General features: G+C 39.1%; 2 protein-coding genes and 1 long non-coding RNA gene across 5 annotated transcripts; 1 reads left to right on the top strand and 2 right to left on the bottom strand.

The window, feature by feature from the left end:
- Positions 1-201: 201 nt before the first annotated feature.
- On the bottom strand, positions 202-2,679 carry GPR15 (G protein-coupled receptor 15). The gene has a single exon (XM_036445209.2). It carries the CDS (start codon positions 2,565-2,567, stop codon positions 1,479-1,481), a length of 1,089 nt encoding a protein of 362 aa, XP_036301102.1. The 5' UTR covers positions 2,568-2,679; the 3' UTR covers positions 202-1,478.
- Positions 2,680-9,335: 6,656 nt separating this feature from the next.
- CLDND1 (claudin domain containing 1) lies at positions 9,336-17,321 on the top strand. Of its 3 annotated transcripts, none has more exons than XM_036445210.2 (6): positions 9,387-9,471; positions 10,638-10,681; positions 10,922-11,228; positions 13,865-13,975; positions 15,654-15,791; positions 15,962-17,321. In XM_036445210.2, the coding sequence occupies exons 1-6, from the start codon at positions 9,465-9,467 to the stop codon at positions 16,180-16,182; spliced, it is 828 nt and encodes a 275-aa protein (XP_036301103.1). In that variant the 5' UTR covers positions 9,387-9,464; the 3' UTR covers positions 16,183-17,321. The 3 variants fall into 3 exon arrangements, with proteins under 3 accessions (XP_036301104.1, XP_036301103.1, XP_036301105.1); XM_036445212.2 differs by having other exon boundaries at positions 9,398-9,471; positions 10,631-10,681; XM_036445211.2 differs by lacking the exon at positions 10,638-10,681 and having other exon boundaries at positions 9,336-9,471.
- LOC118723165 lies at positions 16,830-20,834 on the bottom strand. Its single transcript, XR_004989182.2, has 2 exons — positions 20,552-20,834; positions 16,830-17,504 (listed from the first exon to the last, which is right to left on the bottom strand). It is a non-coding gene; the product is annotated as an uncharacterized LOC118723165 (long non-coding RNA).
- Positions 20,835-22,216: the final 1,382 nt, after the last annotated feature.

Below are 22,216 nucleotides of genomic sequence, written 5' to 3'. Positions count from 1 at the left end.
AACTTTTAAATGGATTATAAGATGACCAATATTTGATATTTTTTAATGTGAAAGATACAGACATACAATGAACTTGAGTTACTTCATCTCTGAAAAAATTATAAGCTTTCTCTGATTTTCAAACTTAACACTTACAAGTAAAACAATAATTCGAGTAAACAGTGAGTGAAAAATATAACACTTCTTAAATTAAAAGTTTGTTTGCTAACTACATTGCTAGTTTTTTACTCCAAAGTCTTTAAAAAGGATATTAGGTACAAATCATCTAAATAAATATATATTTGGGTGAAGAAATTCAGGATAGTCTCTGGGTTTGAAAAAAATCTATATAAAACACCAACATCAACATTGTTATGATTTTTTTTATTTCAAAGTATTCTGCCTTTCTATATTATTGGATCAAATCTTGAAATTATATACTCCAGCAAATGATACTATGAAGAATGTATAGCACTAACATTTTAATTAAATTATAAAAGCATAATCTGCACAATTATAGCTTAGCATTTGTAGCTAAGCATTTGATGACCCCCTAATTATGTTATTAGTAACATTTTATTTGATAGCTAGATAACTAGATAAATTAGAAACATATAATTAAAGCAAAGTCATGTCCTAATTTATAAAGACAATAAAAACAAAAAAGCATAGCAAAACCCCATTGAAAAATAGTTACTGCACCATTATAATGAGATACAATTTTACTGATATATCGTACAAAGGAAATAAAGGTCAAACTTTGCCTTATGCTTTCTTGTTAAAATACTCTAGAAGATGAGATAATTATGTAAGTCTCAAGTCATAAACATAATACAAAATGATTCACCCCCATGAGCTTTTGCCACAAGTCTAAAGTTATTTTGAATGGCACAGGATGAAAGCCAATATTGGGAGATGGTAAAGAATCACCATACAAGGTTTTAAATAACAAGACCAGAATCTTACTTCATTACTCAGGAACAATTAATTTCAGAGCACAGATTTATTATATCTTCTGCTACCTACGTTGACACCACATGTCTCACCAGATGAAAGTGGGCAGAATCCTTTAATCGTAGTCCACTGTGAAGCCCAGTATGAAGGGTGATGTGGGGCAAGATACCATGGTTCTTGAGAGGAAAAAGCCTGAATGTGCATTAAGAATCATGAAGAAAGAAACTAGTCCAAGCAGGAGCCTTTATCTCAGAGTTCAAGGTTGTAAAGGAGTTGTATTTTGCCCAGTGAACTGGATTGGCAAGGGTCAAATAAAGCCAATCTGCTGGAAGAAAAAAAAAAAAAAAGAAGAAGAAAAAAGCACCAGCAGATAGCCTAATTATATCCACAAACACAAAGACTTTTCAATTGTCTTTTTCATAAAAATTATCTTTCTTGCATTTATGAAGCAATATGCATACGTTTAGCAATACTCTTCTTTCTTTGTCAATGACCCAAGTGAACTGTCCAATCCACCAACAGAGCTTGAAAAGTCACCGTTCCTTTTAGAGGGACACAGACCTCTTTCTCCTCCTGGCAAAATCCCCGGCTTGAATGAAGTTGGAGAGAGCCTTCGTGAGGTGACTATCGGATGTCTCCGTGCTGCTCCCAAAGTCAGCAGCACTCTTGAGGCCAGGGCACAAGCACTGCACCGTGGCCCTGCGGATGTAGCTGTCAAAGATGTAGTAAATGAAAGGGTTGACACAGCTGTTGGCAAAGGCTAAGGGCCCGCTCACTTCCATGCCCCGCTGGAGGACAGACACGGAGACGTAGTGCTCTTGCTGCAGCCCAGACACAATGGCCAGGAGCTTGAACGTGTTGAAGGGCAGCCAGGAGATCACAAAGGCGGACACGACAATAAATATGATCTTGATGGATTTCCTCAGCTTCTTGTTGTGCTTTCCCGTCCGCTGGTACTGGGCGCACAGCTTCCTGATGATACAGCAGTAGCAGGTCACGATGCTCACCAAAGGCGCGAAGAAGGTAAAAAGTAAGGACACCAGGGCCCAGGTCAGTTTAACCGAAGTGGCCCTCTTCTCTGCACAGTATGGCTTATCTTGGATCAGGGTGAGCTCCCTGGACAGAAGAGTAGGCAGCCCCAGGAGGCAAGAGACACACCAGACGCTGGCACAGACCCCGTAGGCACAGTCCCTCCTTCTGAGTTTCCTGGACGCGGCCGGCCACACGATGGCCAGGTAGCGGTCCGCGCTCATGCAGGTGAGCAGGAAGACGCTGCAGTGCATGTTGACCGAGATCATGTAGGAGCTGCCTTTGCACAGGAAGGAGCCTGTCCTCCACAGCCCTGAGGAGGCTTCCTTGTCCACCCAGAGAGGCAGCGTGATGAGGAAGATGAAGTCGGAGGCGGCCAGGTTCACGATGAAGATGTCGATCAGCCTCCGGCTGCCCGGTTTGAAGTGCAGCACGCCCATGAGGAGGAGGTTCCCCAGCACCCCGATCAGGAACACGGCTGTGTAAAAGGCGGGCAGGAAAAGGGATGTGTAAGGAGCCTGGAAGCGGGTCTCCTCCACGTCATCAGGGTTTGGGCTTGTCCCGGAGGAATAATCCCAATAATCAGAGGTTGCTTCTGGGTCCATCGCCAAAGATCAGGTGGCAACACCTGGGGAAGTTTCCTTACCTAGGAAGTGCCTGTGTGAATGTTAGAAATCTCAAGGCAGCTTCTTTTATGCAGTGCCACCTCTTCCCCCACCTCACCCCTCCCTTAAAAGATGGTGCGGCAAGCATAAAAACAGAGATTTTAAAAAGCAGTTTCTACCACTCTTCAGAAAGGGCCCTCCAGGAACATCACCCTGATTGGTGCTGGGTGGTTGTGGTTTTTTAAATTTACATTTGCCCAGGAAACTAAGCTGCTTTTTAGCTTCTTTCTTCAAGGTTTTGAACTTGTTTCTTTAAACCCAGAAATTAGAAAATAAACATTTTTTTTTCCTTACCTATGTGAAAGACATATTTTGCTTTTCTAACACCGAGAATCCTTTTGATCTAGCCTTCTGTTTCACATATAGGATACTGTTTTACTATTAGAATTTTAAGGTGATGATGGTGAAGATACTGTTTTTATTTACATCATTGGTGAAATGTGAAGAAAATAGTCTTCTGTTGCAGGAAGAGTGAACTGAAAATCTAAACCATGCCAGTCTGCATCTTTGGCAAATATGATGGTTCCAATTATTTGACTCTTTTAGTTCATATATAATCAATCCTGTCTCACTCAATAAGTTGTGTGTTTGCTTTTTTTTTTTTAATCTTCAAAAAGCTGAGGCCATATCTTGTGTTTTTATTATTTGGAAAACAATATTCCACTATGATTAGCACAACACCTTGCACATAGCGGGTGCTTTGGGGATGTTAGTTTATTTGAGTTGATTAGAAAAGCTCTTATTTTTGTGATTCAGTGTTAGTAGCAATAGTGAATTCATTGGGTTTAACTGCAGGCATTCTTATTCCAAATTGATATTTTCAACTTCTCTGCCATTATAATTCAACCAATAACATTCCCTTTGTTAAGATTAACATTCTTGTTTGAAAGATTTTCTCCTACTAACCCTTAAATACCTATGTTCCATCAGACTTTAGATCCCCTCACCTTTATAGCAGTGATTGTTTAGCTTTTGAGCTGTGACTTTTCCTTGAGTACCTCCACACATCAGTGAGCTACACTTTGGAAATTATTGGCCTGGCAACAGAGAGACCTATATTAAGTGACATTATAATGAAATTGCCAGCATAGGCACTATAAAAGGAAGATTTTTGGTTCATTCAAAACTCTTGAGAAATAGGCTGACATAGGAAAGATCCTATCCTATTTTCTTATCTAGTCTCTTTTATATTAGAAAGACCATAGCAAAATATAACAAATTCTGAAACTGACTTCATTTATTTCAACTTTTTACTGGCTGAAGTGGCTCAAGCTTCTCTCACACTCTTCTCTCCTTCCCTCTTTCCCTCTATCTCATTTCATCGCCAAAATTAGTTTCAGATTGATATTACAAATACATGGAAGAACGTATGCCTGCGGATGAAAATACAGTTGTTAAACATTTGAAGTTCTTTCTACTGAATTTTTATTCCTTTCAGACTTAATGTGTTGAAAAGAATGATCCTGCCTGCTGTATTCCCTCCTTCATTCCTTGAGTGTCACCTCAGCCTTAGGCGTCAGTCTAAGGCAGGGGAAGATGAGGCTCCCCTGATCTGGGGCAGCCCCGGGAAGTCACCTACAAGTTGTGTTTTGCTCTGGGCCTGCCTTCATCTGTGTCCCTGGCTGTCCCGTGTTATTCATGGAAGGTGGGCAGGGGGCGGGGGACACATCCTTTACTAAGGACAGGCTGCAAATGAGAAGAACTAATGTTTTGACATTTCTGGGATGAAAGTCTTTGCCATGGGTAAGCCTTAAATATTCAACAGAATGATTTATGATATTTTTGTCAAATAGTTGGAAGCAGAATAGTATTAACTTGAAAATGATTGATGGGGTAAACACAGACTATTCAACCACTATATCTATGCGTATGTGTCTTAAATTAATATGTATATTTGTACTTTAATTGTACTGTTAGAATTTTAAATTATGCAAACAGAAGTTCTTTTAGCATGTGAGAAGATAAGATTGATTTGGGTCCTAAAATATTTTTAAAAATATTTTTAGATATGTCTCAGAAATTCCATATAAAAGTTATAAAATGGAAAAGAGTTGATGCTCGTACTCTAGAGAAAAATATCTGGCTGTAAAATTATTCTGTAGGTCTTAAATTTTCTTCCAGCACTCAAAATTGTTGGCCTGCTGATGTAAACTATGTCAAACAAATCTGAATTTCTCAGTAAATTTTAAGACAAAATGATTTTTTTTTAACAATACATGGTCACTTGAAATATAATATTAGTAGTTGAATGCTGTGATGTGAGAATATCCAACATGGATCAACAGTATCTTGGGACCCAAGTTAGAAGACAAATTAAGTGTTTTGAGCCACAAAAGGAAACAAATAGAATTGTTCTGAGCTTTTAATAACTCAACGAATACAAAGCTATTATAAGACAGAACCCATGATAGAAGCTGAGTAGACAAAGTAGGGAAGGACATTGCTTTAAATAAGCTTGGGTGCAATGGTCATTTTCAGGCTTCAAATGATCTTTGACATAAACATGAGTTAATTAACAATAAAATAACCAGTGTACACAGACCAAAAACTCAAAACAACACCGTATATACAGCCTATAAAAAAAGGCAGTCTGAACAAGATGATTAAAAAAAAAAGAGTAAGATGTGAATATTAGTAACTGAATTATAGTGTGTATGCCATCTCAAGAATGGTTATCCCTCAAGCGGCTCAACTTTTCTCCCCCATCCCTGGCAGATAATCGCTTCCAGCTTAATGTTCTCTGAGACCTTTTACAACACTGCTTATTACCTCGTTCCACACGATTTGTTCTTTTGGTGTCTGACCTCCTGAGCTGATCATGAGCAAATTGAAGGGAGAGACCATCCCTTCTCTCCCCACTGGCCTCAAGTAGCTCTCCAATTAAAGACTTTTATAGACTCTCAAAGCCATTGTTTTGAACCTATGGGTGTCAAACCACATTACCCACATGTGGGTGCCTACTAAACTGTAGCTTTCTGAACCCATTCCAGATCTATTGAACCAACATCATTAGGAGTGGAGTCTAGGACTTTATATTTAACAAACATCCAAGGTGATTTTTATACACACTAAATTTTAGAATCACTATTCTCATTCATTCATCTTAACCAACTTCATATGTTATGCTTTGTTATTACTTTGGCTAACTTAAAAAAAAAAGTTTAAAAATTACCTATAAATTTGAATTTATTAGAAGTCTTCTACTTTGGACATCACAAAATTTTAGAAATTTAGACTTTGGAGCTCTTTCTATTCTGTGTCCCACTTCCTGAGATATGTTCAGAATTGGGTCAGATATTGAAGATGAGGAGAGAGTAAGGTTTTCTCCACAGAAAATCTATTATCACGTATCATGTGGCCATAGCTTCATCCTCTGCTTCACAGGTGGGCCGAGGTTTTCTGTGAATACAGCCACCCCAACTGGCATTCTGATATATTTCTTCTCTGTCAACCACTCTGGTCCCATATTAAATAGGGACTCGTCAGATTATGTAGCATATAGCACAGCAGAAAGAAGTCTCTGCTCATATATGCTCTCCTGATGAGCCCTGTAATAATGGAAAATATCATTAAGCAAATTGCTTTTTATTAATATTATCAGATGATGATATGTTTTATTAGGAAAAAACCCACTCTTGTCCATTTCTTACTTGAGTATTATAAAGTGTATAACAATTTAAGTAGTCCAGTTTAAGAGATCTGTTTGTACACTGATTTATTTTTACTTTGACAGTTTCTTGGAGAGTTTTCTGTAATATAATGTAATATATCCTACCAAATTAAGTGTTATCAGGGTCCATCACAGGGAATATAGAGCATTGTATTTATTTAATTTTTATTTTTAGATTACAGTTGACATACAATATTATATTAGCATCAGGTGTACAACATAGTGATTAGATATTTATATACATTACCAAGTGATCGCCCATATAAATCTAGTACACATCTGATACCCTATATTATGGTTATTACAATATTACATACTAAACTAGAGGCCCAGTGCACAAAAGTCATGCACTGGTAGGGTCCCTAGCAGCTGCCATCTGCCAGCGGGCCTCCCTCTTCCCCCAGCAGGCCCCATCCCCCGGTCGAACTCACAGCTGAGAGGACAATTTTCATACTACATTTTTATTATCTAGAACACGTGTCAAACACAAGGCCCGAGGGCCAAATCCGTCCCGCCAGGCCTTGCAATGTGGCCCGCACCTCGCTGTCATCACTGCACTCTGCTGCGTTTCCATCACAATGACAGTTTATGACTGTTCAGTAAACCATTCGGCCCGCGATTTAGGCTGGATTTTAGATTTTGGCCCCTTCTCTGATTGAGTTCGACACCCCTAATCTAGAATTTCCTGTGATGTACTTTATATCCCCATGATTAATTTTATAACTGTCAATTAGTACTTGTTTTTAAAATTTTCATGAGTTATTTGATGACATGTTTATTGATTTATTCCAATTATTTATTCATTCATTGGTTGATTCTTATATGTGCCCTGACTGGGGATTGAACCCACAACCTTGTTATTTCAGGATGATGTTCTAATCAACTGAGCAACCTGGCTAGGGCATTTAGTTGTAATTTTTTTTTTTTTAAATACTCACCTGAGAATATTTTTCCATTGAATTTTGGAGAGAGTGGAGGAGAGAGGAAAGACAGAAACATCGATATGAGAGTAACAAATTGATCGGTTGCCTCCGACCAGAGCCCAGGTCAGGGAGGAGCCTGCAACCAAGATAGGTGCTCTAGATCAGAATCGAACCCAGGACCCTTTAGTTCACTGCTCTATCCACTGAGCCAAACTGACTAGGGCAGTTGTAATTTTGATGTGGTTGTGAGAGGAGGTGAGCACAGCATTTTCCTACTCTACTACCTTTTAATTTATTGGGGTGACACTGTTTAACAAAATTACATAGGTTTCAAGTGCACAATTCCACAACACATTGTACACTGTATTGTGTATTCACCACCCCAAGTCAAGTCTACCCTCCATTCTACTCTGCCATCTTGAGGAAAGATCCATTTTAGATGCACTTTTCTATTTACCTTGTTCTTGGTTAATATAACTATTTTTCTATAGTGAATTGATACAAGAAAAATTTTTAAATGATTTTTTTTTAGGGTGGTTGTTTATTGAAACTGAGAGTTTGCACATTTTCCTATTTTTCTCTTTTCAGTACTACTAGGTTCACAAGAAAACAACAAAATTTTTTGAGAACAATATAATGTAGATATATTTTACTCAACATAATTTTCTAGTTCCTAAAATATGTGCAATTAAAAATTAATATTTAAGCAGATTAGGGAATTTGGTATGAAAGAAATTCTCATATTAAGAATTGTTTTATAAATAGATAATATAAGCAAATACTATCTGCATAGCTATATTTTCAGTTGTTGGCTTATTTAAACTGTAATGTAACTGCAAAACCTTCCTGCTGAAACTGGAACCACCCTTAACAAATTAAGGCAGAGGCCTAGTTCAACTTTGGTTTTAAATGTAAATTGCATAATCTTAAATTATCTTTAATATTTTATAAAAACATTTCAGACCAGCTACTGTTTTCCAAAACAACAGAGTAAGAAATGGAAGCAGACATTTAACTCCATCATATTAAGGATTTATATTGCCTACCCACACAAATAAGAATAAACAGAAAACGCCCACGATGCAGATAAATCAGAAATATGGCTGTGTGCTTGGAGTTGCTGCATATGATGGGACAGTGCAAGTCCTCTGTGCTGACTGGGCAGGATGGTCACAGCCTCTACGCTTCTAGGTCCACTCCAAATGTCTGAGTGGCATGCGTTTTGTGTGTTTTCTAAGCATTCTGCAGACTTGATGGATGAAAGCGACATCCTCCCTGGCACGTCTCCCCCAAAACAACCACCCTGAATCATGAACACTGTGTCTGCTTGAACAGAGCTCAATAAGGATGCCTGAAATCCGGTCCTGGTAAGTCTTCCCTAGTCATCTGACAGTCCAGAGGTTCATAAAACCTATGGAAATGAACAGACTCCTACCTCTATAAATGGCTTATTTCCCCCAGAGGAATCAGGAGCTTTTAGAGGCTGTATTTAATGACCCTACTTAAACATTTTAGATGTTCAACATATATTTTCCAATACTAATAAGTTAATAATTGTTTACTATGCCTCAGACCCTGTGCCGGGCGTTTTATTTTTTTTTCTCATTCAGTCCTCACAATGATTGCTTTGGATAGGGGCTATGGGCAACATCCATATTTTGGGGAACATCCATATTTTGGAGAAAATAAACCTGAAACTTAAAGAAGTAAATTGTCTAATGTCACAAAACGAGTCGTCTCACTCCAACATTCAAGTTTGATAAGTCAGTTATTCACCCGGGGCTCAGGTCCCTTGCCTTTGAATTTGAGGTGGTATCTTCCTCTTTAAATTGTAAAAACCTCAGTTCTACAGGTCACAATCGATGACTAGCCGTGACCGGAGACAGTCCGCCTCAACCCGCCTAGACCTTCCCTTGTAAAACAGAAGAATCCATCAGTCAGTCCAGACCTTCCGTTTGCGCGCTGCGGTCCCTCGGGAGCCGAACTACATCCCCCACAAGGCGCCGCGCGCGCTGCGCCGCGGATGCCGTCCTCCTCCTCCTCTCTCAGCTGTCCCTCCGTCCCTCCTACAACTCCCACAAGCCCCCTCGGCTCCGGGCCCGGGCCGGACCCGGGCTGGGGGCGGAGGCGGAGGCGCGGGAGTTGTGGCGGGGGCGGGCTCTGCAGGGAAGTGCGTCAGAGGAGGCGCGGGGGGAGCGGGGTGCTGTGGTCAGAGCTTAAGGGTGAAGCTGGCGGAGCAGGAGGATGGGCGGTGAGTGAGCCGGGCCGGCGTCGCCGGGCGGGGGTCGCGTAGCCGTGCGACGTTGCCAGCGGTTTAGGGAGGGTCCCCTCCCCTCCCCTCCCTCTGCGCCGCTGGGGTGGGCGGGTTCTGAGCGGCGCAGCTGGGCCGGGGATGGGGCGGGGGGGGGGGGGTTTGTCCCTCGGCCAAGGGGTCTGGGGCGGGGCCTGGTGGGGTACCCGGGGCCCCTGGCCGGGTCCGCGCTGGGATCCCCCATCCCGACCCGACCCTTCCCGCGTCGGCCTCCCCCGGCCCCTGAGTGCTCCCTGCGAGGTGCCCGCGCCCGGCGCCCGGCGCCCGGCCTGGGGGGAGCGCCCTCCGGGGCCGGGACTCCTAAGGTCATCCGGGATGAAAGAAGGCTGCGAGGAATACAGACACAAACCCGACTCTCAGAGTTACCATGCATTCCTGTAATTGCCCTGATCTCTCTCTCTCCTGAGTCACCCCCAGCCTCCAGACTCAGCCACCGCCGCGGCTGGCGAGCCTGTGCCTGAACCCCTTTGTAGGGCGAGTGCCGGGGTCACGGTGTGCGCGGGCTGGGTTTGCCTCCGCTGGGTGCGCCCTGAGTCATTTTACTGCGGCCTTTTACTACCGCCGGGGAGCCCGGTGCACGCCTTCCCAGTGTGCACGTTTTGCATAATGCATACTTTTCTTTATGGCTCAGGAGAGTTCACTTAGTTTGCAGAGGAGGAGGTTCCAAAGTACCGGGAATGGGGAGAGTACCTAGGAACGAAGAAATGTGTCAGGGTGAGGGAGCATGGCTCGGCGTGAATGGGTTAGGGCAGCTTGACACCTGGCATTGTGTGTAATTGCGTTCTCCTTGCTGTTCTCTGCGCGCCTAAACCACCCTTCTCTGCGGGTTCACAAATATCTCCCACTCCGTGTTTCTGATTCTAAATGCTGTTTTCAGGTTTCCCTCTTCAGAGGAAACCGGGAGGAGCGGATTTCTTCTGCTTCCCTTTCCTGTGCCCTTTTCACACTCAGACCGGGGGACACTTAATGCCCTGCAGCTCGTATAAAAACTCAGTCTGAAATTAAACATTGACCCCTATGGTGGTGCATTGCTGACTCTGGGTATGTCTATGGTCTCTATCTGTAATGTGTATGTCCTTTTCAGTGTTGTCTGTTTTAGTGTGCAGGTGATAGACTAGAGAACAAGACCTCTGTCTCCATAGCGTCCTGGGTAGGTGAACTTTCAATAAGTACTTTCATGATGACTTTTGTTTTGAACTTAATTTAAAACATGGTTTAAAAAAAACAAAAAACTTCTTCATGATTACACATTACTTTCAATAGCCAACGGTTGGGAAATAGAGTAAAGGGCGATTTTGAGATAATTTCTTTCAAAGTGATCTTTATTTGAGAGAATTTCTTTCAAAGTGATCTTTATTTGTCCTCTAACTTTTCTTCAATTTTCATACAGAGCAGTGTGAATGCCAGGATGGATAACCGTTTTGCTACAGCATTTGTAATTGCCTGTGTGCTTAGCCTCATTTCCACCATCTACATGGCAGCCTCGATTGGCACAGACTTCTGGTATGAATATCGAAGTCCAGTTCTAGAAAATTCCAGTGATTTGAACAAAAGCCTCTGGAGCGACTTTGCTAGTGACGAAGCAGACGAAAAGACTTACAGTGATGCACTTTTTCGATATAATGGCACAATGGGATTGTGGAGACGGTGTATCAGTATACCCCAAAACGTATATTGGAATAACCAAGAAAGGACAGGTATTTCTCTTTTTAATTTCTGTCTCCTTTACCTGTTCAAATAGGAACAAGGTGATATGATGATGACCCAATTATGTATAAACTGATTTGTAAGTTCTTTCTCTCCTCAAAGAAATAAATCTGTGTTTCTTCTCTCCATACCACCTTCTACCTCCACCTCTCATGAGTTACCATTGTACTCATAAATATTGATTGGGTGAGTAACTGTCATTATTTGAGAAAGACATTTTAAATCTTTGTACTTATTTACCTATTTACAAAGATTAAAAGCCTTTTTATTCATCTCACACATCATGAGGAAATAAATGGAAAAGTACAAATAAGACTTTAAACACTTGGTAACTAGTAAAAACAACTCGTATTCAAAATCAGGTCAACAAATATGAATTGATAGTTCTTTTATATGTTAGCTGTGTTTTAGTAGATATTATCATTTTTCCTCTAAATCTTAGAGGGTATAATATGACCAGCTCTACATTTATATCTGTGCATATTTGAAACAGTTTTGCAATAATCTTTAAAAATATTTTTAAAATTGATATTTAGTGAAAGGGAAAGGAAGGGGCGGGGGGGGGGAGAGAGAACCATTAACGTGAGAATGGAACATCAACCAGCTGCCTCTTGCACATCCCCTACCAGGGATCAAGCCCGAAACTTGGTCATGTGCTCTGACCAGGAATTGAACCAGCAACACTTCTGTGCCTTGGACAACGCCCAACCAACCGAACCACACCAGTCAGGACTGTTTTACAACAATCTTAATATACCTCACAGATTAGCCGAAACCGGTTTGGCTCAGTGGATAGAGCATCAGCCTGTGGTCTGAAAGGACCCGGGTTCGATTCCAGTCAAGGGCATATACCTTGGTTGCGGGCACATCCCCAGTGGGGTGTGTGCAAGAGACAGCTGATCGATGACTCTCTCTCATCGATGTTTCTAACTCTATCTCTCTCCCTTCCTCTCTGTAAAAAATCCTCTCAATAAAAAATATTAAATTAATTCCTCTCAAAAAATATAAATATAAAATATACCTTACAGATGAAAGATGTACAGAAGAGAAATAACCTAAGAAATTATCTCTCACGTTTATTTTGCAAGCATCCTTAACATTTAAAAATTTTAATTTCCAGTTATTGGAAATTAAACTGTAGAGCTCTTTGTAAGAAACAACTTTACATTTTGTGTCAGCTTTACATTTTATGTTTTTGTTTTTGTTTTTTTAACTTGTGACTACTTCTGTTGGCCTGTTGGTGGGAATCACTGTATTCAGATCCCAGCACAAATTCTTGAGTTGCCATACATCAGAAAATGGTTGCTGTGATTTTATATGGGGGGAAAAAAGTGGTTTGTAAGAGGGGAAAGTAGGTTAAAGTTTATTGTAAAACATTTAACTATGAGAGCATGGGAGTACTTGATATTTGAATCTTAGCAACTATTTATCATATGTCTCCATATTCCAGGGCCTAGAAGCTAGGAGTACATCAGGAAAAATAAAAATAACAATTCTTACTCTGGAGAAACTACATACATTCTAATAAGGTGTGACAGGCAATAAACATAGCTATAACAATATAAGCAATAAATAATTATATAAAATGTTAGAAGATGACACATGCTATATTTTGCTAAAATATAGCAAAATAAAGGGGAGTTGGAAAAACATGATGCTGCTGGGAGTAAGTTATGATATTCAGTAGTATAGGCTCCAATGAAAGACGCCCCTTGAGTAAAGACTTGACATAGGTGAAGGTGTTGGCCAGATAGGTCATTGTGGAGCCAGAGGAGACCGTTTAGGTTGGAAGAAACTACTACAAAAGCCCTACTTTGGGAGCATGCCTAAAATAGTCAAGAACCAGTGAGGAAGCCACTTGACTGGAATGGAGGGAGAGGGAGAGTGGTATTCTACCAGAGATGTGCTCTTGGGATGAGAGTAGAGCAAACCATGCAGGATTCTCTAGGCATGAAGAGGACTTTGGCTTTTACTTCGAATGTGATGGAGTCATTGGGGATCTTTGAGCAGAGGAGAGATGATCTGCTCACCTAGGCTGATACGTTGAATACAGGTGTCAGGCAAAGGTGGAAGCCAGGAGGCAAGTTAGGCTTATATACTAATTCAGGTGAGAGATGATTGTGACTCAGACCAGGGTGGTAGTACTGAGTATTGCCTGGATTCTAGATATATTTTGAAGGTAGAGCCTCTAGGAGTGTCTGATGGAATGCATGTGGACAAGGATGACTAAAATCTATAGGCTGAGGAACGAGAAGGGTAGAATTGTCATTACCTGAAATGGGGAAGGTGGCTGGCAGTGTAAGGGAGGGAAGAAGGATCAAAGTTCCTGTTAATTTGTTTTTGTCCCCTTCTCCTTCCTAGTCTTCTTACATATCTATTCTCATTCATTTCACTGCTCTTATTCCTTTCCCCCCCCCTTTCTTGTGCCCAGGTCTTAAGCCTGCCACTGAGAACTATTGGTATCTATTGGGCATTGATCCTACATGCTAAAGCTAAAGATGTTGCTGTCTCCTCTGGGAACATCTCTCTGTATCTTTTTTATTTCAGAGAATAGTTACTAGAAAGAGATTTTTCGTTAAATGCTTAGTATTAAAACAGCAAGCAATCATTGTTATTCTTGTTCCAGAATCATTTGATGTGGTCACAAGATGCATGAGTTTAACGCTAACTGAGCAGTTCATGGCAAAATATGTTGATCCTGGAAACCACAATTCTGGGATTGATCTACTTCGAACCTGTGAGTACTTTGATATCAGCAGGACAATTAGGGGAAAATACAATAGATAATAAGTTTGCCTTTTTATGAACTCTGATTTTGAAACAAGATGAGTTATTATATTGTGTCAACTCAAAATAAGATCTCTAACAGTATCTCAACAAACTGATCTGTTCCATAACACATTTTAGGTGCATACTTAGCAAATTGCAAATAGAAAGTTGAGAGAGGCAAAATAACACATTGGATGACAAAATCCAGACCCTTCAAAAGGTATTTTTAGTAAGCCCATTTCAAGAGGAAATTTAATAGGGATAAATAATAGATTCCTATATTTGAATTAAACACTTCAGCTCCCGGAGTTCAGTTAGGGATGTGTGAACACAGTTGACTGCAAATTCTATATGAGTCAGTTGAATGTCAGGCCTGCCCCAGGTGTTAATCCAGTCTTAGGTGATAGTAACAGAACTGTAGATGATAAAAATAAATGAAAGTATTTATTAGGAGTGTTTATTTGGGGGTCATACTACCCAGGAAATACTGTCTTTAGATTTGAACCTAGTTTCCAATCTATAAAGACTTATTAGAGCTTGCCTGGAAGAATGACCATGTCATGAGAAGAAACATTGAATAAAATGGCAAATATTTAATTTTGCCCTGCAAATGCATAGGAACAAGTTTATTCTATTTATTGCTAACAGTTTGAAGCAAAGAGAAAAGACTTTTATGTAGTTCTAGAAGTAAAGCTAGATTAGAAGGTAGATGTGGTTTAATATTGATATTGATACATTGCTAATAATTAAAATAATTTTAAAATGGAATAGGATGTTTTGTAAAATCACAGCTTTCTTCCCATGTAGTTGAAGGGATTTATGATAATTAAACTGCCATGTATCACCCTGACCATTTTGGCTCACTGGTTGGAACACCTGCCAGAGGACTGAAGAGTCATGGGTTTGATTTCTGGTTAAGGCATGTGCCTTGGTTGCAGGTTCATCCCTGGCCCTGGTCAGGGCACATGCAGGAGGCAACCATTCAATGTGTGTCTCTCACATCAATGTTTCTCTCAGCTGATGTCTCTCTCTGGTATTGTTTCTCTCTCTTTCCACCTCCTTCTTCCCTCCCTTTTACTCTCTCTAAAAATCAGTAGGAAAAATATCCTTAGGTGAGGATTTAAAAAACAAACAAACACCACCACTAACAAATCTCCCATTTTATTGTATGCCTGGTATATACCAGATCCTCTATTTTGCGCTTTATGTATACTCTTTCAACAGGTTTTTTTGTGTTATTTCTTTTATCCTCACCATTCGTTGACTTGTTATAACTGCCATAGGTCCTCTAAGAACTTAGATTTGCTTGTATGTAGAGCCAGAATGCTTTGCCTCAAATGCTAGCTCTACTAGTTTGTAGGGATGTTGGGAGGGTTAATACACAGAGCATCTAATGGAACAGTGTCTGACACTTAGTAAGACCTGTCCTGCTGAGGTCAGTAGTTGTTAACTTTTAGTGTCTTTTTACTTTTACATTTATCAGGACAAAGTGAGCATTTTTTTTGAACAGTGCTTTACAAAACAAAGTTCAATATCCCTTTCTCATTTTTTGAGAAAAGATCTACATAGAAGAGGAAAGAAATTTCCATTGTGGGAAAACTTCTGGAATCCTGGTAACATGTTTTTCCTCTCTTCTTTTCTTCCAGATCTTTGGCGCTGCCAGTTCCTTTTACCTTTTGTGAGTCTAGGTTTGATGTGCTTTGGGGCTTTGATTGGACTTTGTGCTTGTATCTGCCGAAGCTTGTACCCTGCCATTGCCACAGGCATTCTCCATCTCCTTGCAGGTAGGTCTTGTCATCAGACTCAACATTTTATCTTCTTTCTGTCTCCTTAGAAACCAAAGTGTTATAATTCTTAAACATTCATATATTACTGCTCTGTCACATTGCCTGAGAAATTCTCATGATGTCTTATCTAGCAGTGTTTTGTTTTGTTTTCTCCATTTTCCTCCAAGGTTTGTGCACATTGGGCTCGGTGAGTTGCTATGTTGCTGGAATTGAGCTACTCCACCAGAAACTGAAGCTGCCTGAGAATGTGTCCGGTGAATTTGGATGGTCCTTCTGCCTGGCCTGCGTCTCAGCTCCCTTACAGTTCATGGCTTCTGCTCTCTTCATCTGGGCAGCTCATACCAACCAGAAAGAGTACACCTTAATGAAGGCATACCGTGTGGCATGAGTGGGAAACTAGCTGCTGTACAATTGCCATTTTTATTATTTTTTAAGAGTAATATTTTCTCTCCCCCAATTTTTTTTAATTTAACTATTTTTTTTTGCAAATATATCACTCTATCTTGAAAATCCATTTTATTTATTCACACATTTGTTTTTTGATACAACTAAAATTTATATGCATTACTCTGAGTGATTTCATATTTCAGACTAATCTAGGGTCAGAGTCTTGACTAAAGGAAATGGGTAGATACTTGGCACAATATTGTGAAAGATAACTGATAGTGGGAAATTGACCTAGAACAAGTTCTGCTGATGTCTGTTAGACTTTTCAGTAAAGTAATTATATTCACTGAACTGGAAATTTTATTTTCATTGGGAAACCTCATTATTGTCAAAACTTATGTTCACTTTGCTGAGTTATTCTGTTTTAAAAAACTTAAGCTACATATATAGGGAAATTATGTAAGATATTTTTTCCTAAATATTGGCATATAACTTCATTAAGATGAAATATGGCAGCTGTTGATCTACACCGTGTCTATCTATAAGAAAAGAGGTGAAAATAATCTTACTTACTTGAAATTTTAACTTTGGAATGACAGGAATTCCAATTCAGCCAGATAAGAAGATTAACCTTATTTTACTTTTTAAAAAAAATCTCCGTAGTGTGTCATAGGATTTTCGGTACCACCAAAACATTTGGATTTTTGCTTCTTCTCCCTTAATACAAGAATGCTTTCTTTTTAATACTACGTTGGGTTCACAGAGTAAAATTCTTCAACTCCTATCTCTTTATTTCAACTAAGTACCATAAAGAACGTTCCACCATAAAGACCCTCTGGAGTTAGAAAAACTACCACAACCACCTGGTCGTTAACTTCCAAACATGGTCTTTATTTCTTGTGGTGAAATGATGTGCCTTTCCTTGCCTAAGTCCCTTCCTGGTGTGTATCAGCATTATTTAATGTCTTCTAATTCAGTCATTTTTTTTATAAATATGTCTATAAACATTGAACTTTGAAAAATCTTATTTATTTATTTCATTACTGTAGCACTTGACAGATTTTTTGAAAAATGTAACTTAGTGATTTCTTACAATATCCTAAATCTGTCTTTTATATAAAATAAAATTAAAAATGAGAAGAGACTCAGTTGATTTAAATCTCAATACATTTGGATAAAGAAATACAAGATTCTGAATGAGCATTTCCGTGGAAAATGCTTTGTTGCTTTCTAGGCCTATCTTTATGCCCAGTGTTTGGGTCTCTTTTATCTTCCAAGAACTGTGGGAACCTAACACCTACTAGAAAATAAGAGACTCTATGTCTATGTCTCACAGTTTTATATTTTTTATTTAAAGTATTACAAATAGTAGTACATATGTCTTCTTTTTTTTCCATTGATCTTCCCCCAGCCTTCTCTACCCCCAGTACATGCCCTCACCCCACGCCCAGTGTCTTGCATCCATTGGTTATGCTTCTATACATGCATACAAGTCCTTCAGTTGATCTTTTATCCCGCCTGCCAACCTTCCCCAGCTTTCCCACTGTAGTTTGATAGTTTGTTTGATGCTTTTCTGCCTCTGTATCTATCTTTTTGTTTATCAGGTTATAATGTTCTTTATTATCCATAAATGAGTGGTATTTTTCTTTCACTGACTGGCTTATTTCACTTAGCATAATGATCTCCAGATCCATCCATACTGTTGCAAATGGTAAGAATTCCTTCTTTTTTATAGCAATGTAGTATTCCATTGTGTAGATGTACCACAGTTTTCTTTTCTTTTTTAAAAAAAATATATTCCTAGAAGTGATAGTACTGGGTCAAATTCCATTTTTAATTTTTTGAGGAAATGCCATACTGTTTTCCACAGTAGCTGCACCAGTCTGCATTCCCACCAGCAGTGCAGGAAGATTCCTTTTTCTCTGCATCCTCCCCAGCACTGTTGTTTGTTGATTTGTTGATGATAGCCATTCCGGCAGGTGTAAGGTGGTATCTCGTTTTGATTTGCATCTCGGATGATTAGTGACTTTGAGCATGTTTACATATGTCTCTTGGCTTTCTATTTAGGTCTTTCGCCCATTTTTTGATTGGGTTGTTCTTCTTTTTGTTAAGCTGTATGAGTTCCCTGTAAATGTTGGAGATTAAATCCTTATCGGAGATAACTTTGACAAATATTTCCTCCCTTGCAGTGAGTATTTTTGCTGTTTTGTTGGTGGTTTATTTTGCTGTGTAGAAGCTTTTTATTTTTATGTAGTCCCATTTGTTTATTTTCTCCTTAGTTTGCATTGCCCTAAGAGCTGTATTGTTAAATATATTGCTACAGCAAATATCTGCTATTTTGCTGCCTATGGCTTCTTCTAAGATTTTTATGGTTTCCCATCTTATGTTTAAGTCCTTTATCCATTATGAGTTTATTTTTGTGTATGGTGTAAGCTAGTAGTCTAGTTTCATTTTTTTGCAAATATCTGTCCAGTTTTCCCAACACCATTTATTGAAGAGAGTGTCTTGACTACATTGTATGGTCTTGCCTCCTTTGCCAATTATTAATTGAGCATAATGGCTTGTGTTGATTTCTGGGTTCTCTGTTTGTTCTATTGATCTATATGTCTGTTCTTATGCCAGTACCAGGCAGTTTTGAGAACAGTGATTTTGTAGTTTAGCTTGATATCTGGTATTATAATCCTTCCATCGTTGTTCTTCTTTCTCAAGATTGCTGCAGCCATTCAGGGTCTTTTTTTATTCCAGATGAATTTTTGGAGAATTTGTTCTATGTCTTTGAAGTATGCTGTTGGTATTTTAATGGGGGATGCATTAAATCTATAGATTGCTTTGGATAGTATGGACATTTTAATGATGTTGATTCTACCAATCCATGAACATGGTATATTCTTCCATTTGTTTATGTCTTCCTCTAGCTCTCTTTTCAGTGTTACAAAATTTTCTGAGTACAGGCCCTTTATCTCCTTGGTTAAGTTTATTCCTAGGTATCTTAATTTTTTGTTGCAATGGAAAATGGGATTGCTTTTTTAATTTTTCTGTGAGATCATTATTGGTATATACAATAGAAAAACTATAGACTTCCGCGTGTTAATTTTGTATCCTGCTACATTGCCAAATTCATTTATTAAGTCTCGTAGTTTTTTTGATGGAGTCTTTGGGATTTTCTTGTACAATATCATGTCATCTGCGAATAAGGACAGTTTTACTTCTTTTCCTATTTGGATGCCTTTTATGTCTTCTTGTCTGATAGCAATGGCTAGTACTTCCAGTACTATGTCAAACAGGAGTGGTGAGAGTGGGCATTCCTGTCTTATTTCTTTTCTTAGGGGAAATAGTTTTAGTTTTTGCCCATTGAGTATGATAATGGCTGTGAGTTTATCATGTATGGTTTTTATTATGTTGAGGTATGATCCTTCTATTCCTGTCTTGCTGAGGGTTTGTATCAAGAAAGGGTATTGGATTTTGTCAAATTTTTTTCTGCATCAATGGATATGATTATATTAGAGGCCCGTTGCATGATATTTGTGCAAGAATCAGCCTTCCTTCTCCTGGCTTCACTCCCAGTCGCCTGGGAACCAGCACGCCCTCGATTCTGTCCTCGCTTCTGCACGGAGCACCGCTTCTGCAGCTCCCTCCACCGCCCTCCCCCTCGTAGCAGGAGTCCTGCCCCTCCCGGCTGGTCTGTGCCTGTATATACAAATTAACCCATTTTTGTTGGGTTAATTTGCATACTCTGTTTCACTGTGGGCATAGTATTTACATGTTTGTCTATTATTAGGTAAGATGATTATATGATTTTTATCTCAGTTGGTTTATATGGTGTATCATATGATCTTTTTAATGTAATGCTGGATTCGATTTGCTAGAATTTTGTTGAGGATTTTGGTGTCTGTGTTCATGGGGGATATTGGCCTGTAATTTTCTTTGTATTGTCTTGATCTGGTTATGGGATTAGGGTAATGCTGGTTTCATAGAATGAGCTTGAATTGCTCCTTCCTCTTGAATTTTTTTGGAATAGTCTGAGGAAGACAGGTTTTATTTCTTCTAGTCTAGGGCTTTTGTTTGTTGGAAGTTTTTTGATTACTGCTTCAATTTCCTCCATGGTTATTGGCCTGGTCAGATTTTTTTATTCCTCCTGGTTGAGTTTTGGAAGGTCATATTTTTTTAGGTATATGTCCATTTTTTCTAGGTTGATCAGTTTGGTGGAGTACTTGCTCATTTTATTTTTTTACGGTTCTTCGTATTTCTGTGGGGTCTGTTGTTATCTTGCCTCTTTTCGTTTCTGATTTTGTTTATTTGGGTCCTCTCTCTTTGCTTCTTGGTGAGACTGGCTAGAGATTCATCAATCTCATTTATCCTTTCAAAAGAACCAACTCTTGGTTTCTATTTCACAGATTTAAAACATGTTTTCAAAGTAGTATTGTGACTTCTATCATACTTAGTGTGGCTAGTTTTTCATAAGTTCCCTTAATGGCTGTGGATTTGTGTTGTATATTAAAGAAATAATCAAGTCAGCTTTGGATTTCCAGTAAAGCCAGTATTGCTCTGCAGCTGATTGTTGCCTATGAAATGACTTGCTGCTCACTCCCCTCTCTCTTCCTAACTCTTGAAGTGTCATTGCCCTTCAGTCCTATAGACAGCAGAAAAGCTAACTGAGCAAACAAAACACTTTTGGGAATAGGTTTTTTACATTGTTGAATAACAGGGCATTTTTGTGTTGGGAATTATTTTAAACAGTGGTCCTTGCTTCTTGTCACTCCAAAGTTACCTGTGACTGTCATTGGAGTCTGGAAACTCAGTCAGAACTGGCCTTCTGTGCCTCAGCCTCACCAGTAGCATCCTGTAATATGGAAAGCTAGCACCACAAGCCCTAGTGCTAACTGTGTGTGGTAGTTGATACTTGAAGCCCATTGCAGAGTAGCTGAGGTCATCCTCTCCTGTGAGGACTTTATTCTGTGGAATACATAGTGCCATGTCGTTTCATTTTATATGAAAACTACAGTTTTTCAGCTGCCCCGTGATTCTAAAGAGGTAGAATCATATGAATTACTGATATTTGACTACTTTTAAAGTTAAACTAATACATAAAGTGAGTGGCAAATAAAGTCCTATTGATCTCTTTTCACCTAATCTTTGAAATTAACGCCCAAAGTAAAAAAATAAATTTCAGATTTTTCAGAACATGAGCTTTATGGCAACTTAAGAAACCTGTTTTAAAAATCTTAATTTTATGGTTTCTAACCTAATAACTAAATGATGTGAATATGTTCTATATGCTTTTTAGCAAAAGACTCTTTTCAAAATGTCTTAGGGTTAGCCATAAAAATAGTAAAAGTTAAAACAACAAAATGGCATTATTTTAGAAGAATTTACTTGTTCAGTTAACTAAGTGCTTGCTATCCATGTCATAATACACCAGAGTCTCAAGAATTTAATAGTAATGAGTTAAAGTTTTACCTGCTCTAAATTTTAGTGTATGTCTGGTGTGTGTGTGTGTGTGTGTGTGTGTGTGTGTGTGTGTGTTGGGGGGAGGATAGACTTGATAAGTCATTTATAGGTGATCTGCTTTAGTCACACAAGTGAGAAGAAGGATATGATCATACAACAAATCAATTTTAGTTTGTTTTCCTATCCCAAAGATGACATCAAATTGTAGATTGGCAGTTAAAACTTAAAATATAGATCCATTCATCTTCAATTGACTATAAAATACATAATGTGAGGGCATTTTAAAATGTAACCCTGTGTTGGCTTTCATCAGAAATGAAAACAGCCTGTTGAATTAACCCGATTTTCCAGTTGTAACACTTCCCGGCGTTTCCTAGCAGCAAAGGAGCAGGTAATGGGTGCAGTCCTGCAGATGCAGATGATTTCCCAAGCTGGATGCAGCTTTGTCCTGGCACAGATGGAGTCTTGTCCTCCTTTCAGCTTTCTACTCATTCAGGAATAAGGATTCATAGCTTAGAAAGAAAGAATTAAAACAAGGAAGCACATCTATGGACAGGAATTCTGTTGTCTGTTGCTCATCAACTGTT

Source organism: Pipistrellus kuhlii, unplaced genomic scaffold (genome assembly GCF_014108245.1).
Source record: "Pipistrellus kuhlii isolate mPipKuh1 unplaced genomic scaffold, mPipKuh1.p scaffold_m20_p_2, whole genome shotgun sequence".
Taxonomy (NCBI): Eukaryota; Metazoa; Chordata; class Mammalia; order Chiroptera; family Vespertilionidae; genus Pipistrellus; species Pipistrellus kuhlii.
This window is presented reverse-complemented; position numbering and strand designations above follow the sequence as displayed.